At 42.6% G+C, this 18,911-nt stretch overlaps 2 protein-coding genes across 2 annotated transcripts; both read right to left on the reverse strand.

Moving 5' to 3' along the window:
* Positions 1 to 886: 886 nt before the first annotated feature.
* On the reverse strand, positions 887 to 1,444 carry LOC149707896 (uncharacterized). The gene has a single exon (XM_089863830.1). The coding sequence runs from the start codon at positions 1,442 to 1,444 to the stop codon at positions 887 to 889; it is 558 nt and encodes a 185-aa protein (XP_089719956.1).
* Positions 1,445 to 1,584: 140 nt separating this feature from the next.
* On the reverse strand, positions 1,585 to 4,347 carry LOC149707897 (uncharacterized). The gene has a single exon (XM_089863831.1). It carries the CDS (start codon positions 4,345 to 4,347, stop codon positions 1,585 to 1,587), a length of 2,763 nt encoding a protein of 920 aa, XP_089719957.1.
* Positions 4,348 to 18,911: the final 14,564 nt, after the last annotated feature.

The raw sequence follows: 18,911 nt of genomic DNA on the forward strand, positions 1-18,911 counted from the left end.
TTTTGTGCACTGGTGTACGAGATATTCTTGTGCATATTTTTGAGGGGTATGGAATGTTTTTGTGCAGAGGTCCATGGAATCTTTTTGTGTACATGTATATGACATCTCTTTTTGCACAAGTTTATGACATCTGTTTGTGCGTAAGTCTATGACATCAGTGTGTGCGCAATTCTATGACATCAGTGTGTGCGCAAGTCTATGACATCAGTGTGTGCGCAAGTCTATGACATCAGTGTGTGCGCAAGTCTATGACATCAGTGTGTGCGCAAGTCTATGACATCAGTGTGTGCGCAAGTCTATGACATCGGTTTGTGCGCAAGTCTATGACATCAGTTTGTGCTCAATTCTAAGGGACCTGTTTGTGCACATGCACGGTGACCACAACAAAGCCTTGTAATAGTTAATCCCGCTTCTGGGAGGCCGGGTTAAGGGATCCCTTCACAGGCCATCGTGATGTAAGTCCACCATCCATGGACCTCGTGTCCGCGTTCAAATCACCTTCGACTTGCCAGCAACCTCTCGACGGCCCCCGGCCCGAGGGAGTGGCCGTTCTCCCAAAGGCGTTATCACCTGTGATTTGCTTGCACTCTCGGTCTTTCATCGATATTAATTGGTGTTCGTGACTAGACGCCGCGGTGACCTACCATTCGTACTTTGATAAGACTTTGATAAGGAGTTATGAAATGAATGCGACCATATTTGAAAACACACTGATTAATTTATTTCTTTCCAACGCTTTAAATATTACATTAAAAAAAAACATATCGCCTAAAACAGTAACAATAATATGGAGAGGTAAAGACAATAGTAAAAAACAATATAGTGTAAGATCGTATTATGTTTCTCTTATCAGCAACTGAACATTCTCCGGCGTTGATATCCCATATCAATTTTGAAGGTCGGTAGTGTCTTCACTCGAGTTTCCTTGGTCCAAAGGGAGTAGGCAGAGCTTCACAATGGGTCGCTGTATTTCGCCCTTGCTTGTTCGCAAGGACACGACTCTGGTTAGTTGGTCGAGTCCTGGATGGATTTGTACAACTCTAGCTAACGGCCAGGTAGTGGGAGAAGCAACGTCAGACTTGATCAGGACCATGTCGCCGACTACAATATTTCTTTGTGGACTCATCCATTTTGGGCGTTGTTGCAATCGTGTCACGTATTCTCGTAGCCAGCGTTTATGGATGTCTTGTTTCAATTTTTGTAGTAACTGCCATCGACCAAGACTTGAGATAGGCAGGTGCAACAGGTTCGGGTCCGGAATTGACTGGAGCGAATCACCTATCAAGAAATGCCCAGGGGTGAGTGCTCGGAGATCTGTTGGGTCAGACGAGAGTGGTGTCAGCGGTCGAGAGTTGAGACATCCCTCGATCTGAGTTGTAATGGTCGTGAATTCTTCGAACGTTAGGCGAGTCTGACCCACTACTCTGTGCAAATGATATTTCATGGACTTCACGCCTGCCTCCCATATGCCTCCAAAATGTGGTGCGCCTGCCGGGTTGAAGTGCCAGGTGATGCTCTGAGATGAGAGATGATCTGCGACGGCTTTGTTATGTGCATCAGACTGGATTAGGTTTGCAAACTCCTTCAACTCCCTTGCCGCTCCCACGATAGGAATTGATCCCGATTCGTATCCCAGTATAACCCAAGAGTTTTGACTAGTGCATCTTCATCCACCATAGGTACATCGTTGACTTCTCGAAGTTCTGCTGGGACCTCGGACAGACATTCAGACGAGTTTGACGAAAATTTCCTGAGCATGAGTCCAGCGCTATCGGTTAGAGAACGGAGTTCTGAGATAGATTTCTTTGTATCGTCAATGGTTTGTCTGCCGCTCATGACGTCGTCTACATAGAAGTCTTGCTTTAAGATCTTAGATCCCAACGGATACGTGGCTGTTTCCATATGGCCGAGTTGCTGAAGAACCCGAGTCGCTAGGAACGGTGCCGACGCTGTTCCGTACGTGACGGTGTTCAATTGGTACTCTCGAATGGGTGACGTTGGTGACGGTCTCCATAAAATGCATTGTAAATCGCGTTGGTGAGGTGCCACCCAGATTTGCCGATACATCTTCGTAATGTCTGCTGTGAAAGCGAATTGATTCATCCTGAACCTCAGTATTATAGCGTACAGCGAATCTTGAACCACCGGGCCAACCATCTGAGCGTCGTTAAGTGATGAACCAGAGCTGGTTTTGGCAGAGGCATCAAAAACGACTCTGAATTTACTGGTTATATCCCAATTTTTGAGTACGTAATGGTGTGGAATAAAGATGCGCTGTTCGGATGAATGTAGTTGCTTCGCCTCCGTCATATGCCCCAAGGACTCATACTGATCCATGAATCCCTGGTAGAGAGATTTCAGTTCAGGACGTGCATTCATCTTTTTCTCCATCTGCAACAGCCGTCCCTTTGCGGTTTCTCTTGAATATCCCAGAGGCACCCTTGGTTCTTTCATCGGTATCTGAACCACGAATCGCCCAGTTCGATCTCGGTAATGAGTCTCTTGAAACGTCTCTTCGCACCGCCTCTCCTCTTGGGTCATAGCCATCCGTTTCGGTACTTGCTCGATGGTCCAAAACCGATTCAGCGTTTCTTCAAGGCCAATCGTTGCGTGATGGACTTGAATTCCGGGTTGAATGGAGTCGACTGGTCCTGATACCAACCAGCCCAGCCTCGAGTGAACAGCGTCAGGAAGCTTCGGATCGCCATTTCGTTTCCCATCGAGAATTAGTTTGAAGAATATGTCCGCTCCCAAGAGTATGTCAATTTCTCCGGGAATATTGAAGTTAGGATCGGCAAGTTGGAGCTGCTTCAGGTGGTGCCAGCCCCGAATGTCATAACTTCTAGTCGGAAGACGACACGTGACCTTCTTCAACACGTAGGCATGTACGCAAAATTTCTCCTCTTTCGCCGTATCAAAATGAGCCTTGAAGTGGACTTGCGTAAGCCCCCTTGTCCTGCCGATCTGTGTTGAGCCCAGACCGATTACTTCGCTATCGACTTTCTCTCGGTTCAGACCCAGCCGTCCAATACAGGATTCAGATATGCATGAAACTGTTGACCCACTATCCAATAGGGCACGGAACTGCAAACATCCGCCTTGAGAGGTCTTGACTCGCAAGATTGCTGTCTGGACTTGACTTGGCGGTGGATTTGGAGTTGAGTTAGACGATTGATTACTGCCGAGGTTAGTGGTTTCGTCGGGATGAAGAAGCGAATGATGGTTTCTTCCACAGGTTTTGCAACTTTTTCCCAGCTGACACTCTTGAGCTCTATGGTTAGTCCGCAGGCAGTTGAAACACAACTTCTTCTGTTGTACCAACGATCGTCGCTCGTCGGTCTTCATGGCGGTGAACTTGGGACACCGGAAATTGAAATGTGCTCCAGCACAGAATGAACATTCCCCATCGGCGGGAACAGTCCTTGGTCTGGTGTGAAGATTGACTGCCCTGTGTAGTGAGTCTTTCTTTTTCGTCCCGGAATCTGACGACGAGGCTGCCAGGGAACGTGCTCGTTGCTCAATGAAATCCAAAAGGTCTTGATACGCCGGAATTTCCGTAGTTTTTAGGCTCAACTCCCATTGTTCCCTGGTTGCCGGGTCCAATTTCTGCGTCATCAAGTAGACTAGAACCGAATCCCATTTGTCCGATATGTTTAGTGTGTCCAAGGCTCTTGTACATTCCATTCCGCCATCCACCACTGACCGCAAGGAGCTTGCATTGCTGGTCGACGCAGTTGGTAGCGTGGTAAATCGTTGCATGATAGCAAAGTAGAGTTCGCGTTTGTTCTCGAACCGGTTTGTAACTGTGTCCCAGGCGATTCGGTAGTTGGCATCTGAAATCGTAAGTGACTTGATCAGCTTAGCGGCCTTTCCTGTCAAGCTGGACTTGAGATAAGTGAACTTCTGAGCTTCGGACAGATCCGTATTGTTATGAATTGCAGTAATGTACATATCTCGAAACGAAATCCAATCATGAACTTCGCCAGAGAATTGTGGTAGTTGACACTTTGGTAGCTTGACCTCCGCATGATGGCTTGAACTGGCTGGGCTGGGATTTAAGCTGGCCTTGATACCACGAAGATCGCACTTTGCCACAGAGTAATCGTTAAACAACTTGTTCCATACTGATTCATAATCCTCAAGGTTGTCGGGATCTAACGTCGTAATCTTCACATGGGCTTCTTCAATGTTCCCCCATGCTTTGTCTGCTTCTTCGATGAAAAATTCTGCTTGATGGATAGTGAGTGGGATCTTAGAATGACCCTGGACTTTCTTCGTGATCGTAGCCAAACTCAATTCTTCTTTCCTTCTCTCAGCTACGGCTTTCTCCAAGGCTGTCGCTGGCATCCTGCCAATTTGAACGACGACACCAAGACTCTAGGACTTGTCGCAACAGTAGTTTTCCCACGGTGAACTAGTGTCCCACGGAAATAAAGCCTGATTCGAACGATCCGGCTCGACGGACCAAAAATGTTCGTGACTAGACGCCGCGGTGACCTACCATTCGTACTTTGATAAGACTTTGATAAGGAGTTATGAAATGAATGCGACCATATTTGAAAACACACTGATTAATTTATTTCTTTCCAACGCTTTAAATATTACATTAAAAAAAAACATATCGCCTAAAACAGTAACAATAATATGGAGAGGTAAAGACAATAGTAAAAAACAATATAGTGTAAGATCGTATTATGTTTCTCTTATCAGCAACTGAACAATTGGCATACATTAACTACTTTCAAAATTCTGTCAAATCTCGGTGAAACGAGTAAACCGGTTAATACGGCTAATATATATCCGTCGAAAGGTTCCGCGACGATGGAAAAGGTCGACAAAGGACGCGTGATGGTGGCTATGAAAGGTGACACCTTAACTCCCTTTTTATGCACACTCGAAAGAGTATTATCATGAGTAACATAAATACTCACTTCCCCTTTGATAGTGAGGTTTAGTTAGAGTGTAATCTAATGTAAAAGAAAGGTTTTATTCTAAATTGCGGAATGCTTTCTGTTATTTGCACGCTTCTCCATTTCTCTATAAATCCCTTTCAAAATGGCGCCGCAGTATCGTTTGATACATATACGATTAAGACCGAACATCCGTATGTGCACCCAAAGACATTAGATTGGACTTCAGGGTTACCAGTGCACTAAAGCCCTTTTGTTAGAAGCCTCAATTTCACCTTGACTTTTGAAAGGCTCCATTTCTGGCTATCCTTCCATGATTAGTTGAACTTTGATATTGATTAGGTATACTGTAACGCAGGGCCGGATTAAAGGGGGAACCGAGGGGGCACTGGCCCCCGGGCGCAAGGCTTGTTGGGGGCGTAATGAGTTCCCCATCCAACCATACTAAAATCTCGGGGATCGAGTAAACTGGGGCCAATTAACCGAGGAAAGTGTTCACTAACTTACCCCCTCCATAGGAATAGCATTACACCCATTTTTGAAGCCACATAACTCTGGTTCTACTAGAGATACGGGTATGTTCTTTGAGTATGTTATGGTTCAATTTGTCCCCCATCCAACCATACTAAAAACTATGGAATCGAGTAAAATGGGGCCATCAAGTAATTGTAGAAAATATTCAAAAACATACACTCCATAGGAATAGCATGACACCAAACTTTGGAGGCTTATAACTCTGGTTCTACTAGAGATGCGAGGATGCCTATTGAGTATGTTATAGTCCTATTTGCCCCACATCCAACCATACTAAAAACTTGGGAATCGAATAAAAAGGGGCCGAGTAATTGAGAAAAATGTTCATAAACAGACCCTCCATAGGAATAACATTACACCCAACTTTGGAAGCTGATCACTCTGGTTCTACTTGAGATAGGGAGATGCCCTTTGAGTATGTTATAGTCAAGGCCGGATTAAAGGGGGGCCGAGGAGGTACTAGCCCACAGGCGCACGGCTTGTTGGGGGCGCATTGAGTTAAACTATTCCCCCTTAACAACATTTGCTGTTCCTTTTTTTTCGACTTAAGGGGGCGCACATTATCCCGGCCCCCGTGTGCAAAATTTGTTAATCCGGCCCTGCTGTAACGTCGTGAGTCAAAAATTAGGGAAATTAACTATTCTGGTCCTAATTTCTCTGCTATAAATGTCTAGAGATGTCTCTAAAATCAGTCACTAGATGTCTCTGTAGTTTGGGTTCGCAATCATCAACTCTTCATTTTCTGTTTTAGAGAATTCTTCCGCGACCGCGTTACCAAAAATGTTGCGGGTTCGTGGAGCGTGTATTTGTCACGCGTGAAGAATGACAATGGTAAATCAGACGTGGACATCGTGGGAGATAAGATCAAGATCCTGGTTCAGAAGGGCATCTTCTACAACGCCTGCAAGACGAGCGACTACCGACGCGCTCCGAACGACAAGTTCAGCAACACGGGCGTCGTTCGCGTCAGCACCGAAACCACCAACGAACGAAGGTTAGTTTATAGTGGCATTCCATTGGTCATTTTGGTCAAAGCCATGGGGAAATACGTGCCATCTCTACTACCAAAGGCAGTTACCAAATTGCGCAGGCTGCGTTTCCGACGAACACGTCTATAAGATGCACGTCAATTGGCCCGTGCTTTACTTGTACAAGATTGTGGATGAACTGTTTCGAGAATGGCCGACAAATGCGCGAATAAGATATCAATACAGGGGATGTTTTCGATTCAACGATAATAACTTCAGAGATTATGATATTGCCAATTCCATAGATATATTCAAATATGGAAATATTTCCGATTATTCACTTTGAAATAAAATAATATAATATAATACCGAGGAGTAGTGTTCAATATTTCTGATACTATTTCACACACACGCAAACGTTTTTCAGAAGAAAGTGACATCGTAATAGACCCAACCAACAAATAATCAAATTGGCTTGGTCTCGTCTCCATCCAAGGGATAGGATCACGTGGCTAACAAAGTTGATTGTAGTGTCATCTGTCGTTGAGCGACGAAAATAAATCTTTAATTTTTCTGATTGGATTAGAGTCTGACTCTTGGGGTAAAACAGGTTCTGCGCATGGCAAAATGAAGCCAATCAGGTTATCCCTTTCTGGCCTCAAAACTCGAGAACGAGATCTGAGCCGTTATAAAAATTCAAATGATTTATTGGTTTGGTCTATTGTATATAACCATATATTTAGGTTTCTACCAATGCGGGGCTCTCAAAACCATTCTCCATAAAATTTTAACTTCTATCTGTTTTGAAAATATTGTCTTCAGTTTACCAAAAACACAAGGGTTCTTCGTCAAAGCTAGAGTCAATTTCACCTTAAATTTTTAGCTGCCGAGGGCTGTAATATACTTATTGGGTTACACCATGAATACATAGATTTCTTCAACTTGAATTTTTAAAGAGGCCACAGCCCCCTACAAATATCTTATTGAATGTAAGGAGAAATGCTTATATCCTTGATCAACCTCCCGTTCCTCCTTCCTAGCGCTTCATTGGCTATCTATATCTATATAAATCAAAGTCCTGACTGACAGAATGACTGATAATCTACGCCCAGCCCAAACCGCTTGCCCTAGAAGGCTGAAAATTTGCAGGAACGTTACTCATAAGTAGTAGGCGCGTACTAAGAGAGGTTTTTCTAATCCGCGACCGCCATCTTACAAAATGGCGACCAGAAATTTAAAAAAAACTTCTCTATACAACAAAGTCCTCACAAATATTTAGAACACCGGTTTCCTTTAAACTATAGACGGGCTGAATGGTCTTTCGGGTTCGATTTGTTGCCATCTATTTAAATGGCGGCCAAAAACTTAAAAAACCCTTGTTTTAAAGTAATAAAAAATGTCCCGACGGGTTTAACGGGCAACGTGCCTTCGCTCCTAGGGTGTTACAAAAATATTAGTCATCAGTAAAATCTACCCATTCTTAATAACATTTTGATGGAAGTTCTTATTGCATGCGAGCGACTCCGCGGGTAACAGCTAGCATGAATCTATATAACTATGAATATACAGCTGCGTTACGCTGTCTAACCTCTCGATAAGGTTCTTCTTACACGCGAGCGACGCCGCCGGTAACATCTAGTTATTTTACTAAACCTCACTATCGAAGAGGAAGTGAGTATTTATGTTACCAGAAGTGAGATGAGACTTGAAGTGAAGGGCTCTAGCATTGATAGTAGATCCTGGCACTAGTGAACAAATTTGAGGATTTTATGCCGCTTCCCACGCGCTAAAACTAGAGAGAAAAAAATTGGTCGAGTTCCAAAAACATTTCCTATCCCCTTCCCCTCAACCTAAAGCGGCCGAACACGGACGCGGCTCCTTGAATCTAGTTCGGCCGTCTACCACCGCGAGCGTCTCACGTTTTGGAGGGAAAATTCAGAAACCGCTACTAGAGGGCCAACCGTTCTTGTGTTATCAAGAATATTCACTTTCGCCGAGTGAAGAATTTGGTTAGCTCAATACTTCTGGTCTCATCTCACTTCTGATGTTACTCATGATAATAGTCTTTCGAGTGTGCATAAAAAGGGAGTTAAGGTTTCACCTTTCACAGCCACCATCACGCGTCCTTTGTCGACCTTTTCCATCGTCGCGAAACCTCTCGACGGATATATATTAGCCGTATTGACCAGTTTACTCGTTTCACCGGGATTTGACAGAATTTTGAAAGTAGTTAATGTATGCCAATTAATATCGATGAACGACCGAGAGTGCAAGCAAATCACAGGTGATAACGCCTTTGGGAGAACGGCCACTCCCTCGGGCCGGGGGCCGTCGAGATGTTGCTGACAAGTCGAAGGTGATTACAACGCGGACACGAGGTCCATGTATGGTAGACTTACATCACGGTGGTCTGTGAAGGGATCCCTTAACCCGGCCTCCCAGAAGCGGGATTACAAGAGAACGCCACCTCTCTCAGCCGATATACTATACAATTCATCAGAGCATAAATATTGCTTTATTGAATGCGCAAAAAAGGGGGTTAAGATGCCACCTTTTATAGCCACCATCACGCGTCCTTTTTTGACCTCTTCCATCGTCGTGGAACCTCTTGTTACCGGGAATGGACAGAATTTAGTAAGTAATTAATCTCAATAGACTATCAAATCAAGGGAACAGTGCCACTCGCGAGAACGGCCACTCTCTCAGTAGTGTTTGGCTGAGAGTTTGCCGATAAGTCGGAGCTGATTAGAACGCGGACACGAGGTACGAAGGAGGTGGACTTACATCACGATGATCTATGAAGGAATCCCTTAACCCCGAAGCGGTATTACAAGAGAGCACCACCTCTCCCAGCCATCGTAACTACTTCATCACAACCCCGATATTTGCAGTGATGTTTCTTGTAAAAACCCACGTGACATAATGGCAATAATTTTGAACTCGTTTATGAGTGAGACATAATTTCCCAAAACCAAAGTCTTAATAATTTCAAAAGCGTATAGAAAACCATAAAGTGAAGGTCTTTACCGCCTGGGCTGAACGTGTAAAAGTAGGAGCCCCCTCTCTATCGCGTTGTTCCGACCCCCCTCCTCGTTAGAGCCGGTACGATGCCGCTTCTTCGTGGCGGAAGATTAAATTCGCGTAGTGTTACACAAGGTACATGAGTGAGTTGGCTACAAAATATAGCTCCACTAAATTTCGTAGGAGTTGCGTCGGCTGCTTATATTATTAGGCCTAAAGACGAGTGTGCCGTCCAATTTCGGTAGTTGGAGAAACAACTTTCTTATCGGTTTCCGTTTGAATTGATATGTCCTTATTTAGTTTAGGAATGGGTATATTTATGATCGTTTGTACACCCAAAGTACGGCATTCTTTCACATAAAAATTGTATTGCGTACTTTGGTTTTTTGGCTTTAAAGCTAAAAGAGCAATCTGCATTCTGCTCTGTGGTTTTTTTCCGAGGCATTTCAAAAACGAATAATAATAATAATAACGGCTTTATAATATTTGTATAATTAAAAGAACTACCACGACAACTACATATTCTAAACTAAACTTAGTAAACTAGTCTACTTTAAATATTTATATAACAATTAAATTATCACCTTGGGAAGTTAGGAAAAAAGTCGGGGTACTTTAGGCCTTGCCGCCTGACTTAGCGTGCCGTGGCGTTAACGCGGTGACCGAAGAGGCGAAGACCCGAAGCGCTCCCGACTCCCGTTCCGGGGTTGTTTAAAAAAAGCAGACGATATTTTAGTGTTTCTATTTTTGCCCTGAAGTAGCCGGCGCCGCTAGCGTCGCAAAACTATTTCTTGCTTGAGTATGACGTCTGCCTACGATTCGGATGAGGTAATGCAAGTGGAAGGTGATTGGTTGTTTAATCGGAGGAGCTTACTTAGATCCCGCGAGCTTCTCATTTTACATGTTAACCAAAGCCAAAGCCTAAGATAAGTTACTGACCTTCACTTTATGGTTTTCTATACGCTTTTGATAATTTCTTGCCAATGAAAACTAACCTTTTTTTTAGCCACATCGTAGTATACGATGAGGCTCTTAGTTTGACCCCAGCCGTAGTAGTAGTAGTAGCGGCCGGGGTTGTCGCTTTCGTTATCGTTAGATTTTAGCTTAAAAGAAATTCGATAGTACCTCAACCCACCCATAGGGATAACTGAGCTCGTTTAGAGATTTTATAATAATTAAAATTTTTCTTGTTCTCAGCCGGGATTCCAACCCGGGTTGCTCACGCAGCAGTAAGACACCCTACCACTGTACCACGAAGGCTTGACAGAAACGGCAAATTTTCTTCGTTTAATTTATCTCTTAAAGGGAGGGTGAAGTGGAAAATCAAGTGATTTTTTATCGATTCTTCTTCTAATTATAAGACCAGTCTGCATAGTGAAACATTCAGGGAATACTTCCGAATGATTTTAAAATTCAAATTAGGTTCCGATTTTAAGAATAATTTGAAGTATCCCACTCCGACCAATCGCGTAACGTCCTGCCTTTTTGTTAGCAAAATTATCGTGGCGCGCTCCATGTCTCGCGCCACGATTGTCACATTGCGCGCAAATTTTATCAAACCTCGCGATAAATTTCATTCGAAACTGAGCGTGCCACGAGAATTTTATTAATAAAAAGGCAGGGCGTTACGCGATTGGTAAAAATTACTTCAAATTATTCTTAAAATTCTTGTAATATAGTCTGCTATAAACATATAGGCTTAATCGCAATAGAACCAATAAATTTTGCTATATATATTTAATATGTTTATGTTTCATGATTTTTTACGATCATCGAGTATTAAAGAATATAAAACAAAATTAACGACAAGACACCAGTTTTATCTTTGTTGAACTAGCATTGCAATATATTTTAATGACATAAGTTAAAGTACTTGTCCATAAGTAGTTCAGCATCAAAGCGTCTTCAGTCCACGTTTTCATCAGAGTCTTCGCTGTCTTCTTGCATATTAATTTTAAGAGGTTCAATTGTGGTTTCGATGATGGGATCTTTTTCCCAATTCTCATGCATTATATTCTCGACGTGCTCTATTGCCTTTCTCCAATTCTCTGGTGTCACACGTTCAATGGCCCTCAATGTTGCATCTTTGACCGTCGAGAGTTTGAAACCAGAATTCTGCTTCGCAACGTCGTTCTTCACTTGTGCCCATATTAGTTCAATCGGGTTAAACTGGCAATGGTACGGTGGAATCCTCACTACCGTGTGACCTCTACTTTTATCAACCTCGTCAATTTCGTACTTCAGGGTTCTGGACTTGTGACGCTTTATTATTTCATAAAGTTCACGTCGAGAATATAATGCATGAGTATTAGGTAAAAGATTCCATCATCGAAACCACAATTGAACCTCTTAAAATTAAAATGCAAGAAGACAGCGAAGACTCTGATGAAGACGTGGACTGAAGACGCTTTGATGCTGAACTACTTAGACTTATGGACAAGTACTTTAACTTGTCATTAAAATATATTGCAAAGCTAGTTCAACAAAGATAAAACTGGTGTCTTGTCGTTAATTTTGTTTTATATTCTTTAATACTCGATGATCGTAAAAAACCATGAAACATAAACATATTAAATATATATTGCAAAATGTATTGGTTCTATTGCGATTAAGCCTATCTGTTTATAGCAGACTATATTACAGACGACTATTGACAAAACAAAACAAGTTGATAAAGTACTATGGGGTCGATGGTGGCGACACCAATTTGGACAAATTTCTCGGGGCTCTTCTTTCGTTTGACAGACTATAAATGGATAACGATGTGGCTACTATTAAGGCCCAGCCCTTGGGCCATCTTGTTTAATATTAAAGTGTCATCGTATTTATTGATATTATGTCTGGTTACATTGATATTCCTTTATGGGATATGACGATTTTGCGCCATAATATCCCCACGTTGCATTTATGAAAGCCCTGTTCCTCGCGGTTGTAAGATTTGTAAAGGTTCTTGGTATTAATTTCCTTGTCTTCCTCAACCCTTTCAGCGAATTGAGCAAGTGTGAGTAGTAGGGACTATACAAATAGCCACGGATCCAAGATGGCCGCCACCCCAAGATGGCTGCCCTCTCCCCATCCACCAAACTTCCACCCAAAGATTAAGCTAAACTCCTACCTGACCAGCCCTACCTTCCAGCATGCTATGACTCTTTAGAGGGGTTTTACCCATTTTTCCCCCAAAACAAGCTCGGCTTAACCCTCGGAGGCTGTAGTTCTTTAAATAAACCAGTCTAGTTATTTTGTAAGATTCTTGTTTGAATTTCCCGCCATAAACCTTTAAAGTATGTCTGAGAAACAAAGACAAATATATAAATAAAGATTTTTTAATAACAAATACCAAATAATATATACAATAAAATAGAGAATAACAAGAATATAAATAGAGAATAACAAGAATATAAATATAAACAAAAATTAAATTAAAACCAGAAATATTTACCGCTATTTTTACCGCTAATGTCTTTAAATCGAGATTTTGAAGGTAGTTGTTTTTATCTCTGGCGTAAAAAGCATCTTGCTCAAAGTGACATTTTGATTTTCAAAACTTGATATTTTAGTCAAAATCTTAACTGAAAGCCGCTCTTTAAATCGTAATTAGCGCCGCGTTTTATTAACAATTTCACGACATCAACGTGGCATTCACTCTAGCGGGGCGTCGGCCACTAGCTTTTTTTCAGGCACTCTGGTGGTACATGCCTCCATTGATTCAGGAAGATCTTGGGCATTTCGGCTCCGAATCTTATCCACGTTGATCGAGCGAACAGCTGTTAAGTTTGAGAAGGACATCGAAGTCAAGGCCTCACTGAAGAGAACGTGTTCCATTTGGTGCAGGGTACGCAGAACCTTATGCGCTGGCACGGCTTGTCGGGTTGTACGGGCCGATAAAATTCTGCGTTGACCCTTTACCTCCCGAAGGAAGTTACATCCGAGCCACTGCGAGGCTTGGTCTTCTTGTTCTGGTCTGGTTGTTTGAGCCAGAACTTCTCCTTCATTGCAGCGTCAGCCCGACCTTGCGAATGAAATCGAACCACAACCAAAAGGCTTTGCTCGTGCATTCTGATGGCTGAGCCGACTTCACACAAATTTTACGCAACTTTCAAGAGACCAATGGAAAACACGTCAAATTAAGTCTTGCCGCGGAAGAAGTAGCGGGACTTAACTTATTTTCCTTCATTGCTATAGTCCGTTGTATGGACGCAAATTACGCTGCAATGAAGGTCGATTCATGAACCTCCTCGACATTAGCCATCAGGATGCATGAACAAAGCCTTCTGATGGCCTGGTCACTCTGTCAGGAGAAGTCGCGATGGAAAATGCGACTTTACACAAATTTACGCAGCTTTTCGGGCAGTCAAATGAGTAGAGATTGTCCAGAAAAGCTACGTAAATCTAGCCCATGAATCGAAATTGGTCCCTTTTCAGGCAATGCCCGAGAAGAGACAGTTGGCATAATCGAAATTGGTCCCTTTTCCGTTGGAAAATTGAGTTTGGTCTTTACTCACCCAACAAAAGCGGCACGAGTTAAAGCAAGACATCTTTAGTTGAACTTTTAAGAGCATAGCTGAGCAACTGATAACTTTCTTCATGAAACACGGAGCTTATATACTAAATGACCGAGAGCAGATTTAATATTAAACAATTTCTCTAGATAAAAAATTTATTTTTTTTAAGGACCACACCCTGAAACATACTATTAAAACCGCGTGTCTTATATAATAACCGCTTAAAAACAGGTTGAAACCGGCTCGAACTAGTCAGGGCGTTGTCTTTTTTATCGGAATCGGGTAAGGTCAATTACCTAGCTACGTAGATTTTTCAAGGGTAACGACTTTTAAAAGTTTAAGAATTTGTAAAGTTTTTTGATGAAGATAAACGGCGTGTATTTTAAGATCGTCCATAGCTCAGTGGTTAAAGGCAGGGTCTACTAATGTAATACCTAAAAAGGTGGCGAGTTCAAATCCCGGCCAGTCTACCGAGCTATGGCCGATCTTTTTATGTATAAAATAAGGTTTGTTTAAGAAGTTGGGGTTAGTTGATAAACAGGCGTTAGTCATGAATGACGACTTTTTTTTAACTTTAGCGTCTAATACGTGTTTAGATATATACCCAAACAATACCCAATCAAGTTTTAAAAATTATTTGCATCAACCTCTTAACTTGAGTAGCGATTATGAAGTTGGGCTGGCAGAAATCATATTTCCAAATCATTGGGTGAATATAAGCGAAGAGTTTAACAAGTTTGAAATTCAGGTTGTAAGTGACCCAAACCATGGCAACTATGCAGCTGTTCGAGAGCCTGTTGAATATCAAAAAATAGAGATACCTGTCAATCGTTATACCAAGACCAAAGAGTACGAACTGCCCCAAAATTTTGTCGAGCTGTTAAATGATGATGTAAACAGTCATCCGTATTTAAAAGGCAAATTATCTTTTAAATTAGTGAATAAATATAAAGACGGGGCCCTGGGAAACCAGTTAGATACAAACTTTCCCGTTTACCTGCAAGTTTTAGGAGAGGAAAACATACGGTTCAAAATACCAGCTGATTCCCCCTTGACCACGCTATTTGAATTTAAAGAGAATAATTACGAGGATGTTCCATATATATCAAAATATCCTGTATCAAAGCATGCTAAAAATATAAGTTTAAATTACACTAATAATTACGTGGAAATCGAAATTGATAATGTTGGAGATAGTTTTAAAAAAAAATTTGATTACAAGTACATTCCCAAAGCCGCCATTAAACGTAAAACAAGCCACGAAGTTCCGTCGATAAGAAAAAAACCTCAACCGGAATATAAGCCTGTAGCCCCATCTATGCCTATTTTACCGCGAACTACTCCCTTTCTTCCAATTCCTATTACTGCAGCTAAGCCCGTAGTACCTGTACAACCACAGCCACCCAAAATAACCCCTCTTCCAAAACGAAAACCTTCACCACCACCCAAAATAACCCCTCCTCCAAAACGAAAACCTTCACCACCACCCAAAATAACCCCTCCTCCACCACCCCCGAGACGCTCCTCTCCTCCACCACCCCCGAAACCTCCCTCTCCTCCACCGGCACCAGCACCACCAGCCCCGAAACAAACCCTACCACCGCCCCCGAAAACCTCTTCTCCGCCACCACCCCCAAAACCTCCCTCTCCTCCACCGGCACCAGCACCACCAGCCCCGAAACAAACCCTACCACCGCCCCCGAAAACCTCTTCTCCGCCACCACCCCCAAAACCTCCCTCTCCTCCACCGGCACCAGCACCACCAGCCCCGAAACAAACCCTACCACCGCCCCCGAAAGCCTCTTCTCCGCCACCACCCCCAAAACCTCCCACTCCACCACCGCCCCCACGCTCAAGACCCCTCGCCCCCTTTGAACCATTAACACCCACACCTTCGCCCACACCCCCCTCATCTCCAGAGCTACCCGTATTACCGACTCCCTCCCCACCACCGGTTGATGAAAAACCCTTGTTTCCGCAGCCGGTTGATCCGCCGAAAAAAAAGCCTGAACCAATTATTCCCGAAGAGCCTAAGCCTATTAACCCTGAAGATTATGACAATTACACAGTATTGTTCTTACCTCAAACTTTTAAAGCCAGTAAAACGCCAGAGAAAAACGCCGAAGGGCTTTATCGAGCCGTAGCCAACACTTTAGAAAAATTAGTATTTAAAAAAATTCAAGTAACATACCACACAGTAGATAATTGGGGCTATGCTATCGTGTATAATTTCAAAACACCAGAATGGGTGGAAATTAAATTTTCTCCCCAAGTAGCTAAATTGCTTGGCGCTGACCCCGATAGATATTACTCCGGAAAACACCAACTAGGACCCTTGAGCATGACGTTAGAAGAATATACTATAGACAAAGACAATGCATACATAGAATATCGAGTCAATAGAACCATAAAGCGCTATACCCCCTGGGAAGAACCCTGGCTTTATTTCTTTTTTAAAGTGTCAGGCGAGTTTAGATCGACAGATGATTATAAGATTTATGAAGAAATTGCCGAAAACCTCCAAATAACTGCGCGCAATTTTGACCCTTTAAGATTACATCAGGCCGAATTTAGCGTTATTAAGCAAGGAGCGGAGCATTATTTTAGAATCCATTGTCCGGCAAAAATTGAAATGCTCTTCCCAAAGGAATTGCGTGATATATTAAATTTAGAAGCTGAATACGTTGGTGGGACGTTTCTATCCACTAAACCTTTAGAGCGTAATTTTACGCATTTCAAAACAACTAATGACACATTTGTAAATTATCGCGTTCATGACTCACTAATGCATCTATTTACTAAGACTAGTGTCGCAAAAATCAAAATACCCGCGGGCGATTATATTTGCGATTTTACGGCAAGCGGGGCCGTAATTCCCTTCTCTTTACATTTAAAAATCATAAACCAGTTATTGGGGGTTCAAGAATATATGCCTCGCCAGTATTTTAAAATGTACATTCTCAAAAATGCTCTGGAAGATAGATTTTATGTTCGTATCGAAATAGAGCCAGGTGTTCGCGTCTCGGTAGCTGGACCAATGGCCAAGTTATTTAACATTCCCGAAGAGGGAGAATTTTTTCAACACAGTCATTCGGGAGTGGCTCTGGTAAATCCTCGATTAAGAATAATGACCCTGACAGCGGATAATAATTTTTGGACTAGCGAATACGATGTGGATAGATTTCCAGAAGACCCAAATATGGCTGACCAGCCGTCCCTACCCGGATATCAACAGGATAACCCTCAAGGCAAACGAGTTGACAATTTTGCATGTGAAATTCCTCCCGGGGTTTATTATCATATTAGCGATGTTTTAAGTGCTATGAGCGAAGCTATGTCCCCGGCGCATAGGAAAAGTCTAAAATTTACGCAGAATGTAGACGGAACCGTGACGGTTTCAAAACTGAACGATACGGTTTCCATTTTGTTGCCCAAAACAACACCCGGCCGAGGACTGGGACGATTGCTAGGTTTTAGTAGTAATCAGTTGGATCGGTATATCAATAACGAGACTTCGGAGTATCCCGCTGATATCATGAGAGGCGTCGATGCCATGTTTGTCTATACCAATATTATTCGGCAACAGGTAGTAGGTGGTGGTCAAGCTCCTCTGCTACGTTTCATAAAAATGCCGGCTTTTTCGCTGCTAGACGAGGAGAACCAGGAAATATTTAATAATATCGACTTTTATCCAATTTCAACCAGCGATATACAAGAAATTGAAATTGAATTGAAATCCGATTACGGGGAAAATATTCCGTTTAATTTGGGCAAAGTATATATTAAACTGTTTTTTAGGCGTCGACGTCAATAGCCCAGAAGCAATGGTACCTAATAGATACACTCTGTATTTCCAAAGAGGATCCTCCCTTCCGGCTTTACACGCGAACGTTTTCCAATCCGGAGGTCGTTTTAGTGTTGGCGGTATCTTTAATTCTTTATTGCGCAAAATTACACCCTTTATTAGGCCGGCCATTAGTACTTTAGCGTCCGAAGCTGTTGGGTTAACGAGTAGAGTAATTAGCGATGCCCAAAACCCCGGAATATCACCTCGAGAATCGATTAAAAGAAATGTCAAACAATCTATAAATTCCCTACTACATAAAGGCGTGGACCGGTTCGTCAACACTCAAAGCGGGACGGGCCGAAAACGAAAGAGGACTGCTAAAACAAGCCGGAGCAAACGTGTTAAGCGACGCACTAAACGCGATTTTCTAGACTAAACATGTCGACCTACGAAAGTGTTCTTTCCGACTTTGAAGTATTTGAAAAGCCAGTGGTGAATAATAATATTGTTGGGACTAAAACGACTGCTCATTATCCCATTGCCCCACTAACTAATGCTAAATATGTAGAATTTATCATTCCCCCCTCTAACAATTATCATGATTTGACTAAAACTCTTTTGAGAGTAAAATTTCGCGTTTTGCACGAGGACGGCACGGCCGTTCCAGATGCGGAAAAGAAAGTCTCGGTGACAAATTTAATAATTGCCTCGCTATTTTGTCAAGTAGAATTATTTCTCAATGGCGTCGCTGTCCAGCAACCTAATAATATGTACCCATATATGGCCTATTTTAAAATACTTTTAAATTATGGACAAACGGCGGCCAATTCCTGGTTAACTTCTATGTTATATTATTTGGATACCATTATTGATCCGGCGACGGCTTTAGCGGACGCCGATATCAACAAAGAAGATAATGGTATTGGTCGTCGCGCTAAACGCGTGGCCCAATCAAAGACGTGCGATGTAATTGGCGAATTATTTTTGGATATGTTCAAAACGCCCAAATTCTTACTAGATAATATCGAGGTGCGAATTAGACTTCATCGAAGCTCCACGGATTTCGCTATTATTCACAATGAAACGGGCAAAAAGTATAAGATTGATTTAACGGAATGCACTTTGTTTACGCGCGAAATTGAGGTTAATCCCGAACTGCAACTAGCTCACGCCCAGATGTTAAACTCGG

This window comes from Phalangium opilio, unplaced genomic scaffold, assembly GCF_054372755.1.
Source record: "Phalangium opilio isolate 3A_F unplaced genomic scaffold, DU_Popi_V2 ptg000013l_1, whole genome shotgun sequence".
Classification (NCBI taxonomy): Eukaryota; Metazoa; Arthropoda; class Arachnida; order Opiliones; family Phalangiidae; genus Phalangium; species Phalangium opilio.

Excerpts from the sequence above, each read along its gene's own strand:
- LOC149707896 (XM_089863830.1), bottom strand. The coding sequence starts at position 1,444 with ATGAAATATCATTTGCACAGAGTAGTGGGTCAGACTCGCCTAACGTTC.
- LOC149707897 (XM_089863831.1), bottom strand. The coding sequence starts at position 4,347 with ATGCCAGCGACAGCCTTGGAGAAAGCCGTAGCTGAGAGAAGGAAAGAA.